Source organism: Anastrepha obliqua, chromosome 1, assembly GCF_027943255.1.
Source record: "Anastrepha obliqua isolate idAnaObli1 chromosome 1, idAnaObli1_1.0, whole genome shotgun sequence".
In the NCBI taxonomy this organism is placed as follows: domain Eukaryota; kingdom Metazoa; phylum Arthropoda; class Insecta; order Diptera; family Tephritidae; genus Anastrepha; species Anastrepha obliqua.
This window is the reverse complement of record NC_072892.1, coordinates 81,624,459-81,641,782: the sequence shown is the minus strand read 5'-3', so window position 1 is coordinate 81,641,782 and position 17,324 is coordinate 81,624,459. Positions and strand designations below refer to the sequence as shown.

The 17,324-nt window shown below is 34.7% G+C and overlaps 1 protein-coding gene across 1 annotated transcript; it reads right to left on the bottom strand.

Moving 5' to 3' along the window:
• Positions 1-2,186: 2,186 nt before the first annotated feature.
• On the bottom strand, positions 2,187-3,216 carry LOC129235659 (tigger transposable element-derived protein 2-like). The gene is made up of 2 exons (XM_054869622.1): positions 2,964-3,216; positions 2,187-2,782 (listed from the first exon to the last, which is right to left on the bottom strand). The coding sequence occupies exons 1-2, from the start codon at positions 3,214-3,216 to the stop codon at positions 2,187-2,189; spliced, it is 849 nt and encodes a 282-aa protein (XP_054725597.1).
• Positions 3,217-17,324: the final 14,108 nt, after the last annotated feature.

Below are 17,324 nucleotides of genomic sequence, written 5' to 3'. Positions count from 1 at the left end.
GGAAGTAGGCTTGAAATTAGGAACATTATTTTTATTGCTAGCTTTGAATATAGGTGTGATAGACGTGACTTTCCATGCATGACCCAAATTTTCTACTGGGCTTTACATATACAATAGGTATGAAATCGACAAGAAAAAGCTATTTTCGGAAGATTTATAATTTTCACAATTAGCGTCGTACGTAAATCATATTTGACACTAGTGAATTAAACAGATGCAGTATACAAACAGACAAACAATGGAGCGCGTAATGGTCTAAATAAAGATTTCATCACTGAAAATAGTTTTTTTTATTATGTCGTATAAAAAGTTATTCAAATTGTATTAATTTTGCTCCACGCGGTATATACTTATTTTTACATCTGCTAATTTTCAACGAAAACGTAACATTTCTCACAATATTTTTTACATTGTAATTAATTTTTAAATTAATATTTCGGTTTATAATCGCCCACTTCTATAGTTTAAGAATAAATCCCAATAGAAATTTAGTGAAACCTATTGGATATCTGTAGGGAGAATAAAAGTAAATGTTTTTGCTAATATGTCTATATGTATAAAAATTTGACTGAATTGCAAAAAGTAACTCACACAAATATCTACATATACATCTATACTTAGTAACACCTTCCAATTAACGCCTGCAATATTTTGACGTTGAACATCCAAACAAAAATAGCAAATTCATTAGAACGGCAGCTATTTTGGCCTCGATCATATAAATGTAGATATTTACAAAATGCAAAATTTGAGTAGTAAAACTTGCTCTAAACTCCAAGCATTGTACTATTGTATGTATATGAGTATGTGCAACATATACAAGTATAATTATGGGTAAGTAATATTTCCAAACGCTTTATGCGGCTGCGGTTGCAACTATTTATTATTTATTTCGTTAACGCGTCAAGTTGAAGAACATTTCGATTTGCCACAACCTGGTGGCATTGATGGAGTGGCTGCTGGTTGCTTATTATTTACAGTGGCGATTGTGATGGCGCTTTATTCTTACAGATACTCACACATAGAATTTTTGGTTTTACCTTGAAGTCAAGTTTCCTTTCCAGCCGCAAAATTTAGTAATTTACACATACGTACTTACGTACATATATTTGAAAACTACAGTACACTCAGAATAGCAACTATTTAGCCTCTATCCTAATATAAAAAATTTAAAACGATTAAGCGTCTTTAAGAAAATTCCTGTAGAAATGTGGAACAGTTCTTGTGAGGAAAAAGAACGAATGCTTGGATCATTACATGGAGAATCTGAACAAACTAAATACCGCGAAGTTGGAAGAATTATTGGGATTCCAGTCAAATTATCATATTATTGATATCAGCAAATTTGCTATACTGAGTAAGAACAGACTCCCATGAAAATTTAAAAACCGTTTTTTCAAACTCAATTATTTAAAATTCTCAATTTAAGTTATTTGAGAAAAATTAGGAGTCTTTGTAAAGATATCTTTCAAAACATCTCTGAAGTACATAATTGTATTAAAAAAAATTTCCGAAAATTATTCAAATGCTCGTATATATTACCAGAAAGAATATCGTTGAATAGGTAAAAATTCTCGTTTAGTTTGACACCCTTCCCCAAATATTTCACTTTTAATTGGTCATGAGCCGAAATTACACTTTTAAATATGTTATCTGCATTTATTTCTGCAATTATAGTCAGGTATATATGTATATATGATATTTATAAAGTGAGCTGAGCGAAGTGTAGCGTTTTGAGCATTGCGATCCGCCAAGAAATAAATAAAGCTCAAAAACCACTTTTCATTTCTGAGAGAAATGTTTTTTTATTTTCGATCAAATATATTAAATTCAATAATAAGAATTTTAAACTCAAAAAAAAAAAAATATTAATGTATCTGGCCACAAAATAACAACTCATAAAGTAATCGCATACAAATTACTCGATACAGTACAATTCCTCTTAACCGGTCACCTCGGGACTGCATACCTGGCCGGTTGCCGTTTTGGCCGGTTAATCCAAAGTGTACTTGTATAATATATTGTATACATACATATAAAAAAATAGAGAAGCATTTTTTACATATTTATGTATTTCATATTTACATATGTTAATGTGTTACATCAATAAAATATAAGTGTAATAATTATTTTTTGAAAAAGTCTGTGATTTTCTTCTGTTTTTTAACCTTCTGTTTTTTAACCTTCTAATGCTTCAATGCAATTTCCATCACATTTTTGGCTTCTTCATGAGAAACTGTTTTCTCCTCTTCAACGTCACTACTCTGATCATCTTCCTCTTGTTCTTTGTTTGCTAAATCTATGATTTCGTTATCATTCAAAAATTCATTTTCAAGGAGTTCGTCACAGTTTATCATCCAATTTTCCACATCTTCTGCCAGTAATGATTCGTTACCCGATAACTTTTGAAGGTCTTGTAAAGTAGACTTGTTTTCTTCTTCTTCAGCCCCTGCAATATTCGAGATCACAATTAGATTCTCAACATCTGGCCAAAGTTTTCTCCAAGACTTAACAAACGTTGAAGAGGGCATTTCTTGAAATGCTGTAGCTAACATATAGATAACGTCCTTGATATTGATCTTTTTGATGACTTCTAAAAGACCTTTGTCTTCACTCTCCGAATGTTGCAGAATTTCAGAAACAAGTTTACGCCTGTATCGTCTTTTTAAGCTTTCGATCACTCCTTGGTCCATTGGTTGCACTAAGCTTGTCACATTAGGAGGAAGATAAACTAATTGTATGTCATCTACAGCGCAGTCATGAGAATGGGTTGGAGCATTATCTAACACAAGAATTGCTTTAATAGGCAAGTTTACACTTTTTAAATGTTTTTTAACTTTTGGAACAAACTCCAAATTAAACCAACAAGTCTGAATTCATCCACGCTGATTTTTGTTACTTATAATAAACCGGAAGGGAAGATGGATTAAAGTTTTTGAATGCCCGTGGTTTAGCAGACTTGCCAATAACGAAAAGAGGAACTTTATGAGTCCCTGCTGCATTCGAACAAACGACCACTGTAATACGTTCTTTGTTCTTTTTGAAGCCAGAGGCAGACTGTTCATGACTGCCTAGAAAAGTTGTTTCGGGTAACATTTTAATGTTTAGCCCGGTCTCGTCCATATTATAGACTTGTTCTGGATATAATTCCTCTGTTTTAACCATTTCACCAAACTTAGTCTTGAATTCTGTCGCACCAGAAGTACCAGCAGACATTTTTTCTCCACTTAAATACATGGGCGAAATGAATTCCGTGTCGCTTCTTCCATCGATTAAGTCAACCATCACTTGCCACAAAGTCACTTCCAATATTAATCTTCTGGTGGATAGCCAAAGCTTTTTCTTTCAAAATTGGGGCGCCAATCGGCGTACCTCTTCGACGTTCCTGAAGAAACCAGATCCACAAAGCTTCATGGACGACCTCGCAAATCGGTTTTTTCTCATACAACGGCTACCCAGATTTCTATCAGATTCCATTTTCGAGCAAAACCCCTCCATGGAACGCCTATCTCTTCGCCAGTCATTTACAGTGCTTTTCCCAACATTAAATTCTGCACATATTTTCGCTACGGATTCACCATTATCAATCCGCCTTAGCACTTTTAAACGTGTATCCATCGAAACGATAATTCGTTTGAGCTTTGCACTCATTGTTAAGGAAAGAACTATGTTATGTTCGTACCGACAGCAAAAACAAACCAAATTGATCAAAACGACAAACGACAAAATCCTATCTAACATCGTTTATAGTTTACTTCGCCGGGATCTCCCCGTAATATCGGGGGAATCCCAGCCGCATCGCCTCGCCGGTGAATTTCTTGGAAAATATTGCATTGCGCTCGGCTGTTGTAAACAGGCCGGTTAATCCGTCGACCGGTTAATGCGAAGCCGGTTAAGAGGAATTATACTGTATATGGTCGTATTTTCTGAGCGATTAGTTAAAAATCGAAATGTGATTCTTAAAATCGGAAAGACTAATTTTATGAGTCCGTATACGTTCGAGTTCGACAATATTTGGAAGGCTTTGATTTTTTAATTGAAAATTTCAAAAAAATGTGTATGGGTTCTAATACTTACTAAAGAACAAAGTTATAGTTTACTATGGATCTTCATCTAAACGCTTTAACGTCTTCTAAACAACAAGAAGCTGTAAATATTTTTATAAGAAGTGGTCTAAAAACGACGATTGCAGTGGATACATTTAAGCGAAGGCAGAAGGCAACCGTCTAATGGAATTACACAAATATTTATCGAGGTGATTTCATGTAGCAGTGCGTGTAAGTTTAAATTTATGCGTTTCGTAAGGCCTTTATTAGGCCTACTTATTAACTCCCTTCTTGTTCCTAATGAAGTAATGACGAAATTCATACAAAATATGAAATTTGAATTAAATATTATTCTGAAATTATGTTAAAAGTATACTATTTTATTTCTCGATTTGGAAGATCCGACTTCTGGCTGTACTAAATATGTATAAAATTTTATGCAAATTCTCTGGTTTTTTTAATGTTTGATGACCGGGGTTTCGAACCCTTTCATTACTGTTATTTAAAGAACAAAAAAATTAATTCTTTTGCCGAAATAACAGATATATCGAGTTCCAAAACGATTGCTTTAGATATTATTTTAGATTTTAACAAACTTCTAATAAACACAAATGCAAATTTCTATCTGCGGTACATGTTTAAGATACGTACTAAAAAAAAAAATAATTAATAAAGTTAAGAAATCAACATCTTTAAAAACAGGATCACCAAAATGTAAGAGACATTACTTAAAAAAAAAAAGTTAATATTTCAATATCTTTCAGCTATTTACAAAATTTAATAAGACGAAACTTTTTGATCAAAATGTAATATACATTAGTCAGAAATCATCCACGCATCTGGGAAATGTATTTTCAGTGATTACCGTAACTTATATATATTAATTATATACATTTTTTAGGTAGGTGGCAGTCTGCTTCAAAAATTTAACTTTATTAAAGTGCCAAATGCCCATACCCTGATACTTCCTGTTATATTTAATTCACTAAAACTTCAGACAGGTGGCAATCTGCTTAAAAAATTTCACCTCTAACGAGGAAGTAAAAACAGCGTTTCAATCATTAAAAACATTAAATGAGGTGCAGTATTAAGGGAGATATGAAGTGATTACCCCAAAGCATTATATGCTTACACATGTGGGTACATACATATATACAGGGTGCATGCGGCAGTTGAGGGCATTTATACATGTGGCTATAACTTCCTGAAACCATTATTTTTCTTTTTGCTCTTTTGTAGATATGAGGTTCAAATAGAAGACACATGCACTTATATGCAAATCAAACTGATTTATCATAGAAATCTCTTATTTTCTTAAGTGCGCCCCTTCGTTTGTTTATAAAGTTAGAAGCATCAGACGACGATACAGAATTTGTGTTAAAACGTCAAACCCACGACGGACGTTTTGATACTGTCCGATCTGTAGAATTTAGTGCAGAGTGCAAGCGATCATTGACGATGACTCTTCAAAGTCGATGAGGGATCTTGCAAAGGAACTTAATATTTCTGAGTGCAAACATGAGAACATGACGGCCGCCGTGGCCGAATGCGTGACTACCATTTGGAGTTCAGAGAGAGAACGTAGGTTTGAATCTCGGTGAAAGATCAAAAATTAAGAAAAAGTGTTTTCTAATAGCGGTCACCCCTCGGCAGGCAATGGCAAACCTCCGAGTGTGTTTCTGCCATGAAAACGCTCCTCATAAAAAATATCTGCCGTTTGGAGTCGCCTTGAAACTGTAGGTCCCTCCATTTGTGGAACAACATCAAGACGCACACTACAAATAGGAGAAGGAGCTCGGCAAAACACCCAAAAAGGGTGTACGCGCCAATTGGAATGGGCCCAAAGAGTCATCGAAATCCGTCGGGTCCGTCGAATATGGGCAACCTTGTATAAACATGAGAACAGAGAGTTATTTGATCAAAATGTCTTGTAAACAAAATTAAACACCCTGAAGCGCTTGAGATGTTATGGTTTTTTTCTGACGAACAAATTTTTTACTAAGACCAAAAAACCAGCCGCAGAAATCAGAGATGAGAGAGTGCGATCCTTCAATCCTACAGAGGCTCCTGCTGTCATGCACACGAAGTTTCTTGCTACGATTATAGTTTCAGGTGGTGTGAACAGCAAAAGACATGTCATGCCAGAAAACTTCTCTACTCCGGATTTCGAGTGAAATCTGCTGCAAGCCCTGAATTGATAGTGTACGCGGTGATAGCCCACAAATCTTTTGGCAATACTCGGCTCATTCCCACAAAGGCTCATTCATGGGGACACATGATAGGTTAGCTATCCACGACCACATAACACTGACCTTATGGCCGCCTAACTCCCCAGACCTTAATCGCCTGGACTACTACGTAAGGGGTGTAGTTTAGAGTGAAACCAATAAGCATCCTCATACTACCATTTATTCTCTGAAGCCTGCAATTAATACCGTTGTGGTCAATATGAATAGGGAGCATTTAATTAGGGATTAATAAATAAGTTTATATATGTATAACAATATGTAATTGTGTGTAATGTAATTATATATGCATGTGTAAAAAATATGTGAAGTTTCATTAAATTTTGTTCAAAATAAAAACTAAGTGGTTTTACTTTCAAGAAGAATTTGCCATTGGGCTCGAAAATGAAAGATTTCTATATTCAGGTTAAAACTAACGAATTGGAATTTGTATTAAAGTGCATTCACTGTACTTGCAATAGTTGCTACGATATATGTATCTATGTTTGTATGCATATTTATACATATTTACATACATATATGGCGCACCTCAAACTATGATAGTATTAGTAGTGCTGGCTCTAGAGGCCTGTGGTCTGCGGTCTGCAGTCTGCTGTCTGATGTTAGTTTCTTTCAGCTGGTATTGGTTTATGAATCCACGCGACCTCGAATTTTTAGCAGTCAATGTTCTTAAGCTGTATGAATAAGTATATGCTGAAGGAGCTCAGTTCTTCAATTTTGTAGTTTCGAATTATACAGGGTGCGTAAATAATTTGTGTATGCGTTGATTTTAATAATAAATTGATAAGTCCAAAATTAAAAAGTGTAAACAAAGGGTCAGAAGAAGTGAATATCTGCCTATATTTATTATTATAATATACATATAAAGGGTTTTTCAATAAGGGCGGGTAGATGTTGAAATGGAATAAAATGGCGTTTGCTGTGTGGCACCATATGTCGTCTAGGTCCATATGGTTCAATATGGGCCATAAGAAATTGGAAGGGCCACCACGTCTACCGAAAAATGGACGCAATGCGCGCAACGTTTGCGTTAATGAACACTCATTTTGATAATAAAGTTTTGTCATTTGAACGTGCTATTCAATCGTGTAACTTGCCATGATGATTTGGCATAAACAACTGAATAATAAACAAAAGATTTGACAGATGTCACCAAAACAAAATGGCTGGCACAGGGCGCCAAAATCGACCCGCGCCAATTGAAAAACCCTTTATAATTCAATAAGTCAGACGTTTGTATGCGATTTCTATATGGTTGGATTAAAGTTCGAAACATGAATTATATTTTTTCTTATGAATAACTTATCATAATACATTGTATTGTATTGTAATGGCGGCCGCCGTAACCGAATGGGTTGGTGCGTCACTACCATTAGAAATTCGGAGAACCTAAATAAAGAAAAAGGTTTTTCTAATAGCGGTCGCCCCTCATAAGAAAAATATTTTCCGTTCGGAGTCGGCTTAAAACTGTAGGTCCCTCCATTTGTGGAACAACATCTAGACGCACATCACAAATAGGAGGAGGAGCTGGGCCAAACACCCAGAAAGGATGTAAGCTCCAATTATATTATATATAAATATATATTATATATTGTTTTGAACCGGCTTGATAATCCCTGTTTTTTTTTCAAGTTTATGTAGAACATGACATGCACTTTGTTAAACTGGCCCAAAATCGTTTAGGTGGTTATCGCGCCAATCAAAAAGAAAAGGACACGCGCTATTTCAGAGTTTCTCAAACTGTGGTACGCGTACCAACAGTGGCAGACCTCCAAAGGTATTTCACTAACAGATGATAACGGCAAACAAAAACACGCTCCCTGAATTATAGTAAACATCTGCGGCTTTAATTTTTACATTTATTGGGAACACTTTTGTACTTTGCCGCACAGTTTTCACTTTTCATTAAATAGTAAATATCAACAATGCCATTTTTTTGGTGTAGATTTATCGGGAAATTACTTACTAAAGCAAATGCGAATTTCTGTATTGTTGTCCTAAATTTACATGTAAGAAATATGGATAAAGGTCTTAAAAGCAGCATACATAAAGGGTGGTTAAGTTTCAAGGGCCGGTGTTGATTTTGAATAAAATACAATTTTTTTAGAAAATTATTGTAATTTTTCTTTATTATGATAATACTGGTATAGTTCAATTAAGTACGGAATAAAATATCGGCCAAATAGCCGCTGTGGCCTCGGCGGCACACCTCCATCCGATGGTCCAAATTTTCGATGACGCTGAGGCATAATTGAGGTTCTATTCCGTTAATGTGCCGAATTATCTCATCCTTTAGCTCTTGAATTGTTGCTGGCTTATCGACGTACGCCTTTTTTTCAAACAACTCCAAAGAAAGAAGTCCAACGGTGTCAAATCACATGATCTTGGCGGCCAATTGACATCGCCGCGACGTGAGATTATTCGGCCATCAAATTTTTCGCACAAAAGAGCCATTGTTTCGTTAGCTGTGGGACAAGTGGCACCGTTCTGTTGAAACCACATATCGTCCGCATCCATATCTTCCAATTCGGGCCATAAAAAGTTCATTATCATCTCACGATAGCGAACACTATTCACAGTAACTGCCTGACCGGCCTCATTTAGGAAAAAATACGGCCCAATGATGCCGTCGGCCCATAAACCGCACCAAACAGTCACTCTTTGTGGGTGCATTGGTTTTTCGGCAATCACTCATGGATTATCATTCGCCCAAATGCGGAAATTCTGCTTATTGACGAATCCACTGAGGTGAAAATGTGCCTCATCACTGAAGATGATTTTCTTCGAAAATTGGTCATTCACTGTTGCCATTTCCTGCCACCATTCTGATCATTGACGACGCTTGAAATGGACAAGAGGCTTTAGTTCTTGAGTCAATTGCGCCTTGTAAGCGTGTAAATGCAAATCTTTATGCATAATGTTCATCAACGACGAGCGTGAGAGGTGCAATTGTTGGGCACGACGACGAGTTGAGGTGGACGGCTCTTCAACCACACTATCGCGAACAGCAACAATATTTTCTGCAGTACGAGCTGTACGAGCATGCACTGGTGTTTTCACATCTCTTACAGACCCGGTTTGCTCAAACTTTTGCACAACTTTTCCGATTGTACGCACATTTGGACGATTAAATTGACCGAAAAAATCACGAAGTGCGTGTTATGCATTTTGATTTGAACGCCAGTTTTCATAATAAGCCTGAATAACTTTAACGCTTTGCTCGATTATGTGTCTTTCTATGATTCAAATTGAGTTAGTCTAAAATTGAAAACTGTCAAATGAAATGCAGAAAAAAACTTGACGTTTAGGTGGGATTCACATTCAGCATCGGCCTTTAAAATTCAACCATCCTTTACTTTGAAAAATCCTGTTCCGTCCATTTCACTCAGAATTTCTACTTCAGAAACAAAAAGTGTTGTGGGTAAATTCGAAAAAAGATTTCAAAACAAGGAAAATATTAAAAAAAAATTTTAGATTAACATTTACAAATGTAAAGGATCAGCCTAGGCCGCGGTACGTGATTTGAATTAGATTAAAAAATAAACTGAAACTCTTAAAGTTAATGCAATGAAAAACACAAGTAAAACACAAAAGTGACGCTGAGAGGTCAGTAGAAAATAATTCCTAGATGGTACCTTTTTAAAGTCATTTTTGACATTGACCATGTATTTTGTATATTGCTAAATCGGTCCAGAAATATTTAGAGGGACTGAATTGGGAACTCTTGCTCCACCCGCCGTATTCCCCAGGCATTGCATCTTCGGATTACCATCTATTCCGATCAATGCAGTCTGCCCTTATTGGAGCGCGGCTCACTTCTTACGAGAGCGTCGCAAACTGGCTCAATGAATGGATGAAGTCAAAAGAAGTCGAATTTTTCGTCAGAGGAGTCCGTATGCTACCTGAAAGATGGAGTAGAGTTGTAGCTTCCAATGGCACATACTTCACTTTGACTAAGAAAGGAAGGAAACGTATTCCCATACCCAATACATTTGCGGTCTTTATTTTCAACAGAATGGAGCCACAAGTCGCACAATACGGAAACACCTTGCATTATTGCGATATAAATTTTCCTGTCGATTAATTTCATGTAATGATGACATACCTTAAATTGGCCAATTATAGTTGAGCATGCGATCTAACTCAACTAGACTACACCAATAAACAACACACTTGAAAAGTAAAGAACTGAACGATCTATTGTGCCCCTTCATAGATTCCGAGTATTTCTCTGAGCCTATCTTCCACAATAAATTTTGTATTTGTCCTGGTTCATTGAATTTGATTTCCTCTTCTGGTAAAATATGTTTGCCCAGGTGCTCAGGTTTCGCTTACGATGCTATCACATGTTTGCCGGTTTCATCAGGTTAGTAAGATGATAATTCAATCTACAATGCCCTGTTAGAATTCTAGCGATGGTTCAAAATTTATTCTTATATAATTTCATACGATCTTTAAAACGGTTTCGGTTAAAGCTACGTACATATAATTATATTTGATTGCAATAAGCCCAGTAGATTGTACCAGTATGATCTTTGTTCTTCCTTTACTTCCTGAATAAGTTAGTTAGAGAAGTTAAGCTTTCCTAGGCCACGAAATGGCTCTGGGCCTATAAATGGGTAGGTCGCCGCTTTCCTAACTAATTTATTTGCCATTTTTTTCCAGCATCACATCTGCCTAGAACCCATAGGATACGTTCCTGATTGCTCTGTCCTAAGATATTCAGCATTTCATCCCCAGTTCTGATGTAAGAGTGGAAAAAGTTGAGAGCTTTGGTTGACACCTGGCTATCATTAAATATAGCAGTACTTCTGTTATTATAGTTAGGTTAAATTGACTCCCATGCACCATCCTCGGTAAGGGATCCATCCGTGTACCATATTATCTGGTTTATCTTGTTGATTTTAGATAACCCTTCCCCAGTCCTTTTATAATCCAGTTCAGTCTTGAAGCGTTTGACAAAACTCAACATTGGTAGCATCGGTGGTAGATGATAAAAAAGTAGAGAATTTTTAGGGGAATTTCAAATGCTAAATGACAATATTTCAAATAAAAACCTACAGTCGTTCTATAAATTGGAAAATTTCGGAACAGAACATGGAATAATTTCAAGTTATAGTGTTTCGAATTTTGGTTCACAGTTAAAGACAAGTATAAAACTTTGTCTATAAACACATATCTGTGCGAAACTGGATTTCTGCAATACTCGAAATTAAAAATAAATATAAAAATGGACTGGTAAAAGTAGTTTAAAATATCTTCCCTTGTTGTATCTATAAAAACCCATAATTCATATTGACTTTTAAGTATTTATGAAGTATTTACATTCTTCACTAAAAACCTAAAATAAATGTTTGTTGCTATCATAACAGTTTGTTGCATTTTACGAGTATTATTTTATTACGCCTTAGACTTGGTAGCAGCTTAATCCACATCGGACATACGTAGATGGTACCCAAAGAAAAGGTGTGAGCACAGTTAACAGCACAGAAAAAAGAATAGAATTTTGTAATTTATAATTAATTTATATGGCACCCTATATTTCTAAAATTCTTAATCGCTCATTGTTAATAAAATAGCAAAAAATATTTTTCAATGCAATGAGTACCCATTGCGATAATTATTCTTTGAAGCTGTCTTACGCGCTGCAAATAAAAGTGCAACCATGAATTTGCCATTTTGAATTTGGAAGTTCTGGGCGCTATTTACAGAAGATTAGTAATCACTTTTTCATATTGGGGCGCATAAAAAGTATGAATTGCGTGTACCCAGAAGAATATGCCCATATGTGTTTTCGTTAATCCCATAAGATAAACAGGTGTATTATTTTGTCAACTGCTTAAAAAGAACACTCGAAAGCATAACAAACATTTTATACCTTCTACTCAAATATAAACGAGACGTTATCAATAAAACGGTCCGCGGATAACATATGGCAAAAATAATTTTTTTGTTTTTTGGTAGGACTGTTATAAGCTTACATGGCAAATTTCAGCGTGATGTGTCACATAGTTTGTTTTCTGTGCTACTGTAAACAAGTCAAGCTCGAGTGTGTTTGAGTAGAAGGTATGGTATGTTAAGTTAAGAGAAAATTATAATAGAACTTGGTAAATTACCCTCCACTCTGCTGCCCTTAAAAACAGTTATTGTCACGCATCTCATGCTTAGACTGTTTGTCTCTAGTTTTTTTTTAAGTGTACAGATTTGATTGCAAATGACTTTCTTCTAAAATAATCGATGTAGTACGTGCGAGAGAGTCTTATTTCAAATGCACACATGAGAAAAAAAACCTGTGGTGCCTGAAACATACTCTCCTTTAAATAAATATATCTCCTATAAGAAAAAACTTCAAGCGCGAACAGTAAAACTTACATGCTTTTGTAACACATCGCCGGTTTCGATTAATGTATCTGTGAATATCAGTTTGGTAACAAAATGGCTGAACAGTTCAGGAATAGTAACCTGTCATATAGCTTTGTTAAAGAGATAAAACAGCAGCTTATCCTAGCAAACATCATTTAAAGCGTTTAAATATATTTAAATTATTAAATCATTATTTAATTTTATTGTATTAAAATATGTTTCATAGCTTTTGCTGCTGCCTAAGCTTATGCTTCTGAGAATTTATCAGTTGCTGTCGAAGAAAAAGCAAAAAACGGTTTCTGAAAGGCTGCGAAGTACTTCGGCAGCTTCGACAGTTTTTCGTTTGACTCATGATGTACAGAATATTAAAGATGGCGCCTTCCGAAAACTGTTACTTTCACAACAGGTTGTCGTCATCACTAAAAATAAAACAAAATAAATAATCAAAAAAAGTAAAGAAATTACTTATTTGTAAATATCCAGTGAATGGTTTGGTGATATTGTGATTTTTAAATTAAACAAACTAATAAAAATGAATTGCCGCATGCTAAACTATAAAGGCACAACTTATAAAAATACCTCCAAACGCGGTTTTTCCTTTTTTTGCCTAAGATGCCATGGAAATAAAGTGTGTTTGTGTGTCTAATTTTTTATGTTTGGCAGTTTCTATTGCTTTCGCTTATTCTTCCTTTTCACATAAAAGTAATTTCTCTTCCTTTTGTTTGTATATTTACAACGTTGACGTCACATCTCGGGAGTTGTCAGTAAATGTTCTACCACAAACTTTTCTCTGTTGTTTTCTTCCATATAGAAAAAAGGAAATCATTATATCGAGCATCCATTACATGCCACATACTTCAAAAAATAAAAATTATAAAATATTAAAAATCGCCGCAATTTTTGAGCCATTTGAAATCAATACGTTATTATAGAGAAATTTAATGAACTATAAAAGAAACATTTTTCTAAAACTTCGGTTTAAAAACTGAAAAATTTTGATCATAATTTCTCGATTTTTGTTTTATTTGCACAAAGTTCGAAACTTGGATTTACATAATTTTTTTGTTGGAGAATAAACTATATTTTTATAAAAAATGTATTAAAATGAAATAAAAAAAAAACAAATAAATTGTCAAAACTTGTTTATAAGTCGTAGTGCTGTAGCGTACACAGTTCGATGAAATAATTTCTAGCATTCCAAGTCGTACCAATAAGGGAAATTAGCGGTTGTCGACTGAAGAAGAGCAAGCACGTGGCCGAACTGTTATTCTAATCATATATTTTTACACAATTAACAGAAGCTACTAAGTGAAATACTAATAAGGGATATGACAGCTCAAAATATTTAGATACTTACAATAAAAGTTACTGGTAAAATAAACTTTTTAAGCAAATAATTAAAAATTTAATTAATGAATGTAACTTCAAGAATCGTCAACTTTATGAGCTAAACAATAGTAATTAAATTTGCGTACTTATGCACATTCATTCAACAATTTTTATCCCGAGATTGCGCCAAATGCAGCTGTTAATATGTTTTCAACTGCATTACATAGCTGTAACAAACACAATGTAGAATACGATTGACGAAATTACATTTGTGAATAAATTTCTAGTAGTTGGGCCTTCCTAGATAAATTTTTCAGAACTCAATTTTTGCATCACACTTGAAATATGCACAGATACGAGTATCATAAGCGCAAGCGCGCAACACTTGCAATTATTGCGATGAAAAGCAATGTGTGTGTGCTAATGATTTTTGAAAAAATGCGCAAATTGCTCATAATTGATTGAATTACCTCTATTCGACATGACGATGGAAAAGCGCAAGACATTAGACAGTTTTATAGCTGCGAACTTATTGTGTTTTCCTTTTTCATTTTTTTTTACTTGATTTTAATTACTTCATTCATTTGCTGCAGCAACGGAAAATAAGTTCAGGGTTCTTCTCTTTCGATTGTTTAGCGTTTTTCATATTTGTTGAGGTGGTATGTGGATACACACTTGGGTGAATTTTTTCATTTGCATTTATTCTTTTTACGATAATCTTATACATATTAACAATGCACACTGGCACTTGTGCAAAACAAAGTGTCTGCCGTGTGGGGACTACATAAAAATGTAAGACCCACAGCACAAATTGGAGAACACTCGACCAAATACCTAGCAAGAAGAAAAAATTGCATTGCCTTTAATTTGGTGGCCGCCGTAGCCGTGTATGAACATCAAATAATAAAAAACGTGTTTTCTATTGCGGTCGCTCCTCGGCCGGCAATGGCAAACCGCCGAGTGTATTTCTGTCATGAAAAAGCTCATAAAAAACCATCTGCTATTGGGAGTCGGCTTAAAACTGTTATTATTTATTTATTTTATTTCTTACCTACTGTGATTTTCGATTGATTTTTCGATTCAATAAACAAAAGCTTAATATATATAATATTTTTATTTATTAGTAAAGTAAAGAGTTTTTAAAAGTATAGCCTAGATGTCAGTAGAGAATAATTCTTATATGGTACCTTTTTTATGTCATCTTTGACATTTGTCAAGTAGAGCAGATGTGCAATTTTACGCGATAGAAGAACGCGTGAAGGTAATGAAACTCATAATTGAAATGTTCGATCTTTAAGAACAACATAACGCAAAACTCGTAATTTTTTTGGTGGGAATAATAGTCCGTATGAGTCGACAATTACAAGATATTTATTTATTTATATTTTCTGTCGAGGACAGAAAAAGGACTGCCAGACCAAAAACTGTACTTTCTGTTAAGAATATTGCTGCTGTAGCACAAAGTGGTGCTGAACAATTTTCAACATCGAAATCTCGACAATTGGGAATTAATGAATCGACCGTGTGGCGGAATTTTTCTGCGCATGTGCTTATGCTGGATACGATGTCTTTTCACATATAATTGTTAAGAGCCGTATTTTGAATAAAAATGGAACCTGAGAGAATTTAAATTTGTACATGTTTTATTTTAAAACAACATGTAGACGCATCTTTTGAAAAACCCTTTATAATAAAATAAATAAAATAAAATGTTCTTTTGTTATTACTTAAATTTTAAAATTCATTTTAAAAAATGCTTTTGCAGGAAATATTTTTAGTCATTAGTTGTAAAAAAAATAAGCAGAAAAATAAAAAAATTAAAATTAGTAATCACACAATTCAATAAAAAAATAGCAAAATAAAATTAGTTTAAAAAATATTTAGCGCTTAAAAATAATATCGTTTTCATTTTAAGAGCAATTATCGCAGATTTCAACTTTGTGCTCGCCACAAATGCTTTTATTGCACTTCGCATTTGTAGACTCAGTCATTCCGCTCTTTGTTTTCATAAAACCGTCTGTTAAGCTTTCTGAAAGTCATTTTTCCATCCTGAAATAGCAAAACCACAAAAAACACAAGCTCTTTACCTCTAACTCGAGAACAAAATGTTGCTAAAAAGAAGGCTGAACGTTACAGAAATATTTGTTATTAGTCGAATCAACTAACACGAGTTTCATAACTACAAAACAACAACACTTTCTGCAATGATATTACGACATGCAACAAGACAACATCGGCAGCTGAGATTACACGAAATTTGACAGCGGCCGGCAAAGTGAGTGAAAAACTGTAAATTCTGTTAGTCGGATCGGCTACATTAGGACTCAAGGGTTAATCCGAAACCGATGGTCGATATCTCGAAAGCTATGTAACAGATAATATATTTGTGGATTTTAAATAGCAATTGGACAGTCTGGCTTTTGAGCTTTTATTGGCTGTAACATAAACTATGATACCAGAGAATGTTAATGGGCATGAAATAAGTCGATTTCCTTGGTAGTGTGGCGAAAAATCTTATGAAATTCCTTAGTAGTGTGGTAAACGCAGAAAAAATCTGAATTGCTGTCCGAGCGTGGTAAGTAAATATAGAAACACTCCACTCGCGTCACTTGCGTGGTAAATATCTGCAATCCCCCACTACTGAGGAAAGTTGAATTTGAAAATTCCTTAGTATGAATCTACAAATTAGTACTCGAAAAAAGCTCATTTAACATTTGCTCCTTCTCATTGCATTAACATTCTCTGATGATACTTCTCTTTCACATTTAAATTTTTCGATTTTTGCCACTGTGCGATGTAGAGAATACCAAGGTGGCGCAATCCACAGTGCCTCCGCTTTATTATTGGCGAATTTGACCGAATTAGGTATTTTGATTGACATGAGCCCAGAAAAGAAACAAAGTTGCAAAGTTCTTTGTGAGTCAATCAATGAATATTTTTATTTTTATATGCGAAGTGCCGCGTGCTAAATTGTGAAGCACGACTGATAATAAAGTCTCCAAATACATTTTCTTTTCCTTTCTTCCTACTACTTTCGTTTATTCTTTCCCTTCTATTCCTAGTGTTGTTTCTTTGCTGACGTCACATCACAAGTATAGCGCTATCTTTTTCCTATCTTTCTTGATTTTTCATCACATTCGCCTTTCACATTCGTCTGTTTTTACGTTAATTTCAACAAGAACAACAATTTGGGTGCAAGCTCTTAAGAACAACATCAGAGTTTTGTTACACATGAGTTTTTTTGATTTAGCTCAAGGCACATTTACAAGGTGGCAGGAGCAGAGCAAAAAGAACTGCAACATGTTTTTGGTTGTTGGTAAGTAGCCATACAAAGAGGCCA

Bases quoted from the DNA above. Each gene is read 5' to 3' on its own strand.
- LOC129235659 (XM_054869622.1), bottom strand. From the start codon at position 3,216: ATGTCTGCTGGTACTTCTGGTGCGACAGAATTCAAGACTAAGTTTGGT. The intron at 2,783-2,963 runs GCAAGTCTGCTA...TTCTTGTGTTAG, and splicing joins AGTTCCTCTTTTCGTTATTG to ATAATGCTCCAACCCATTCT.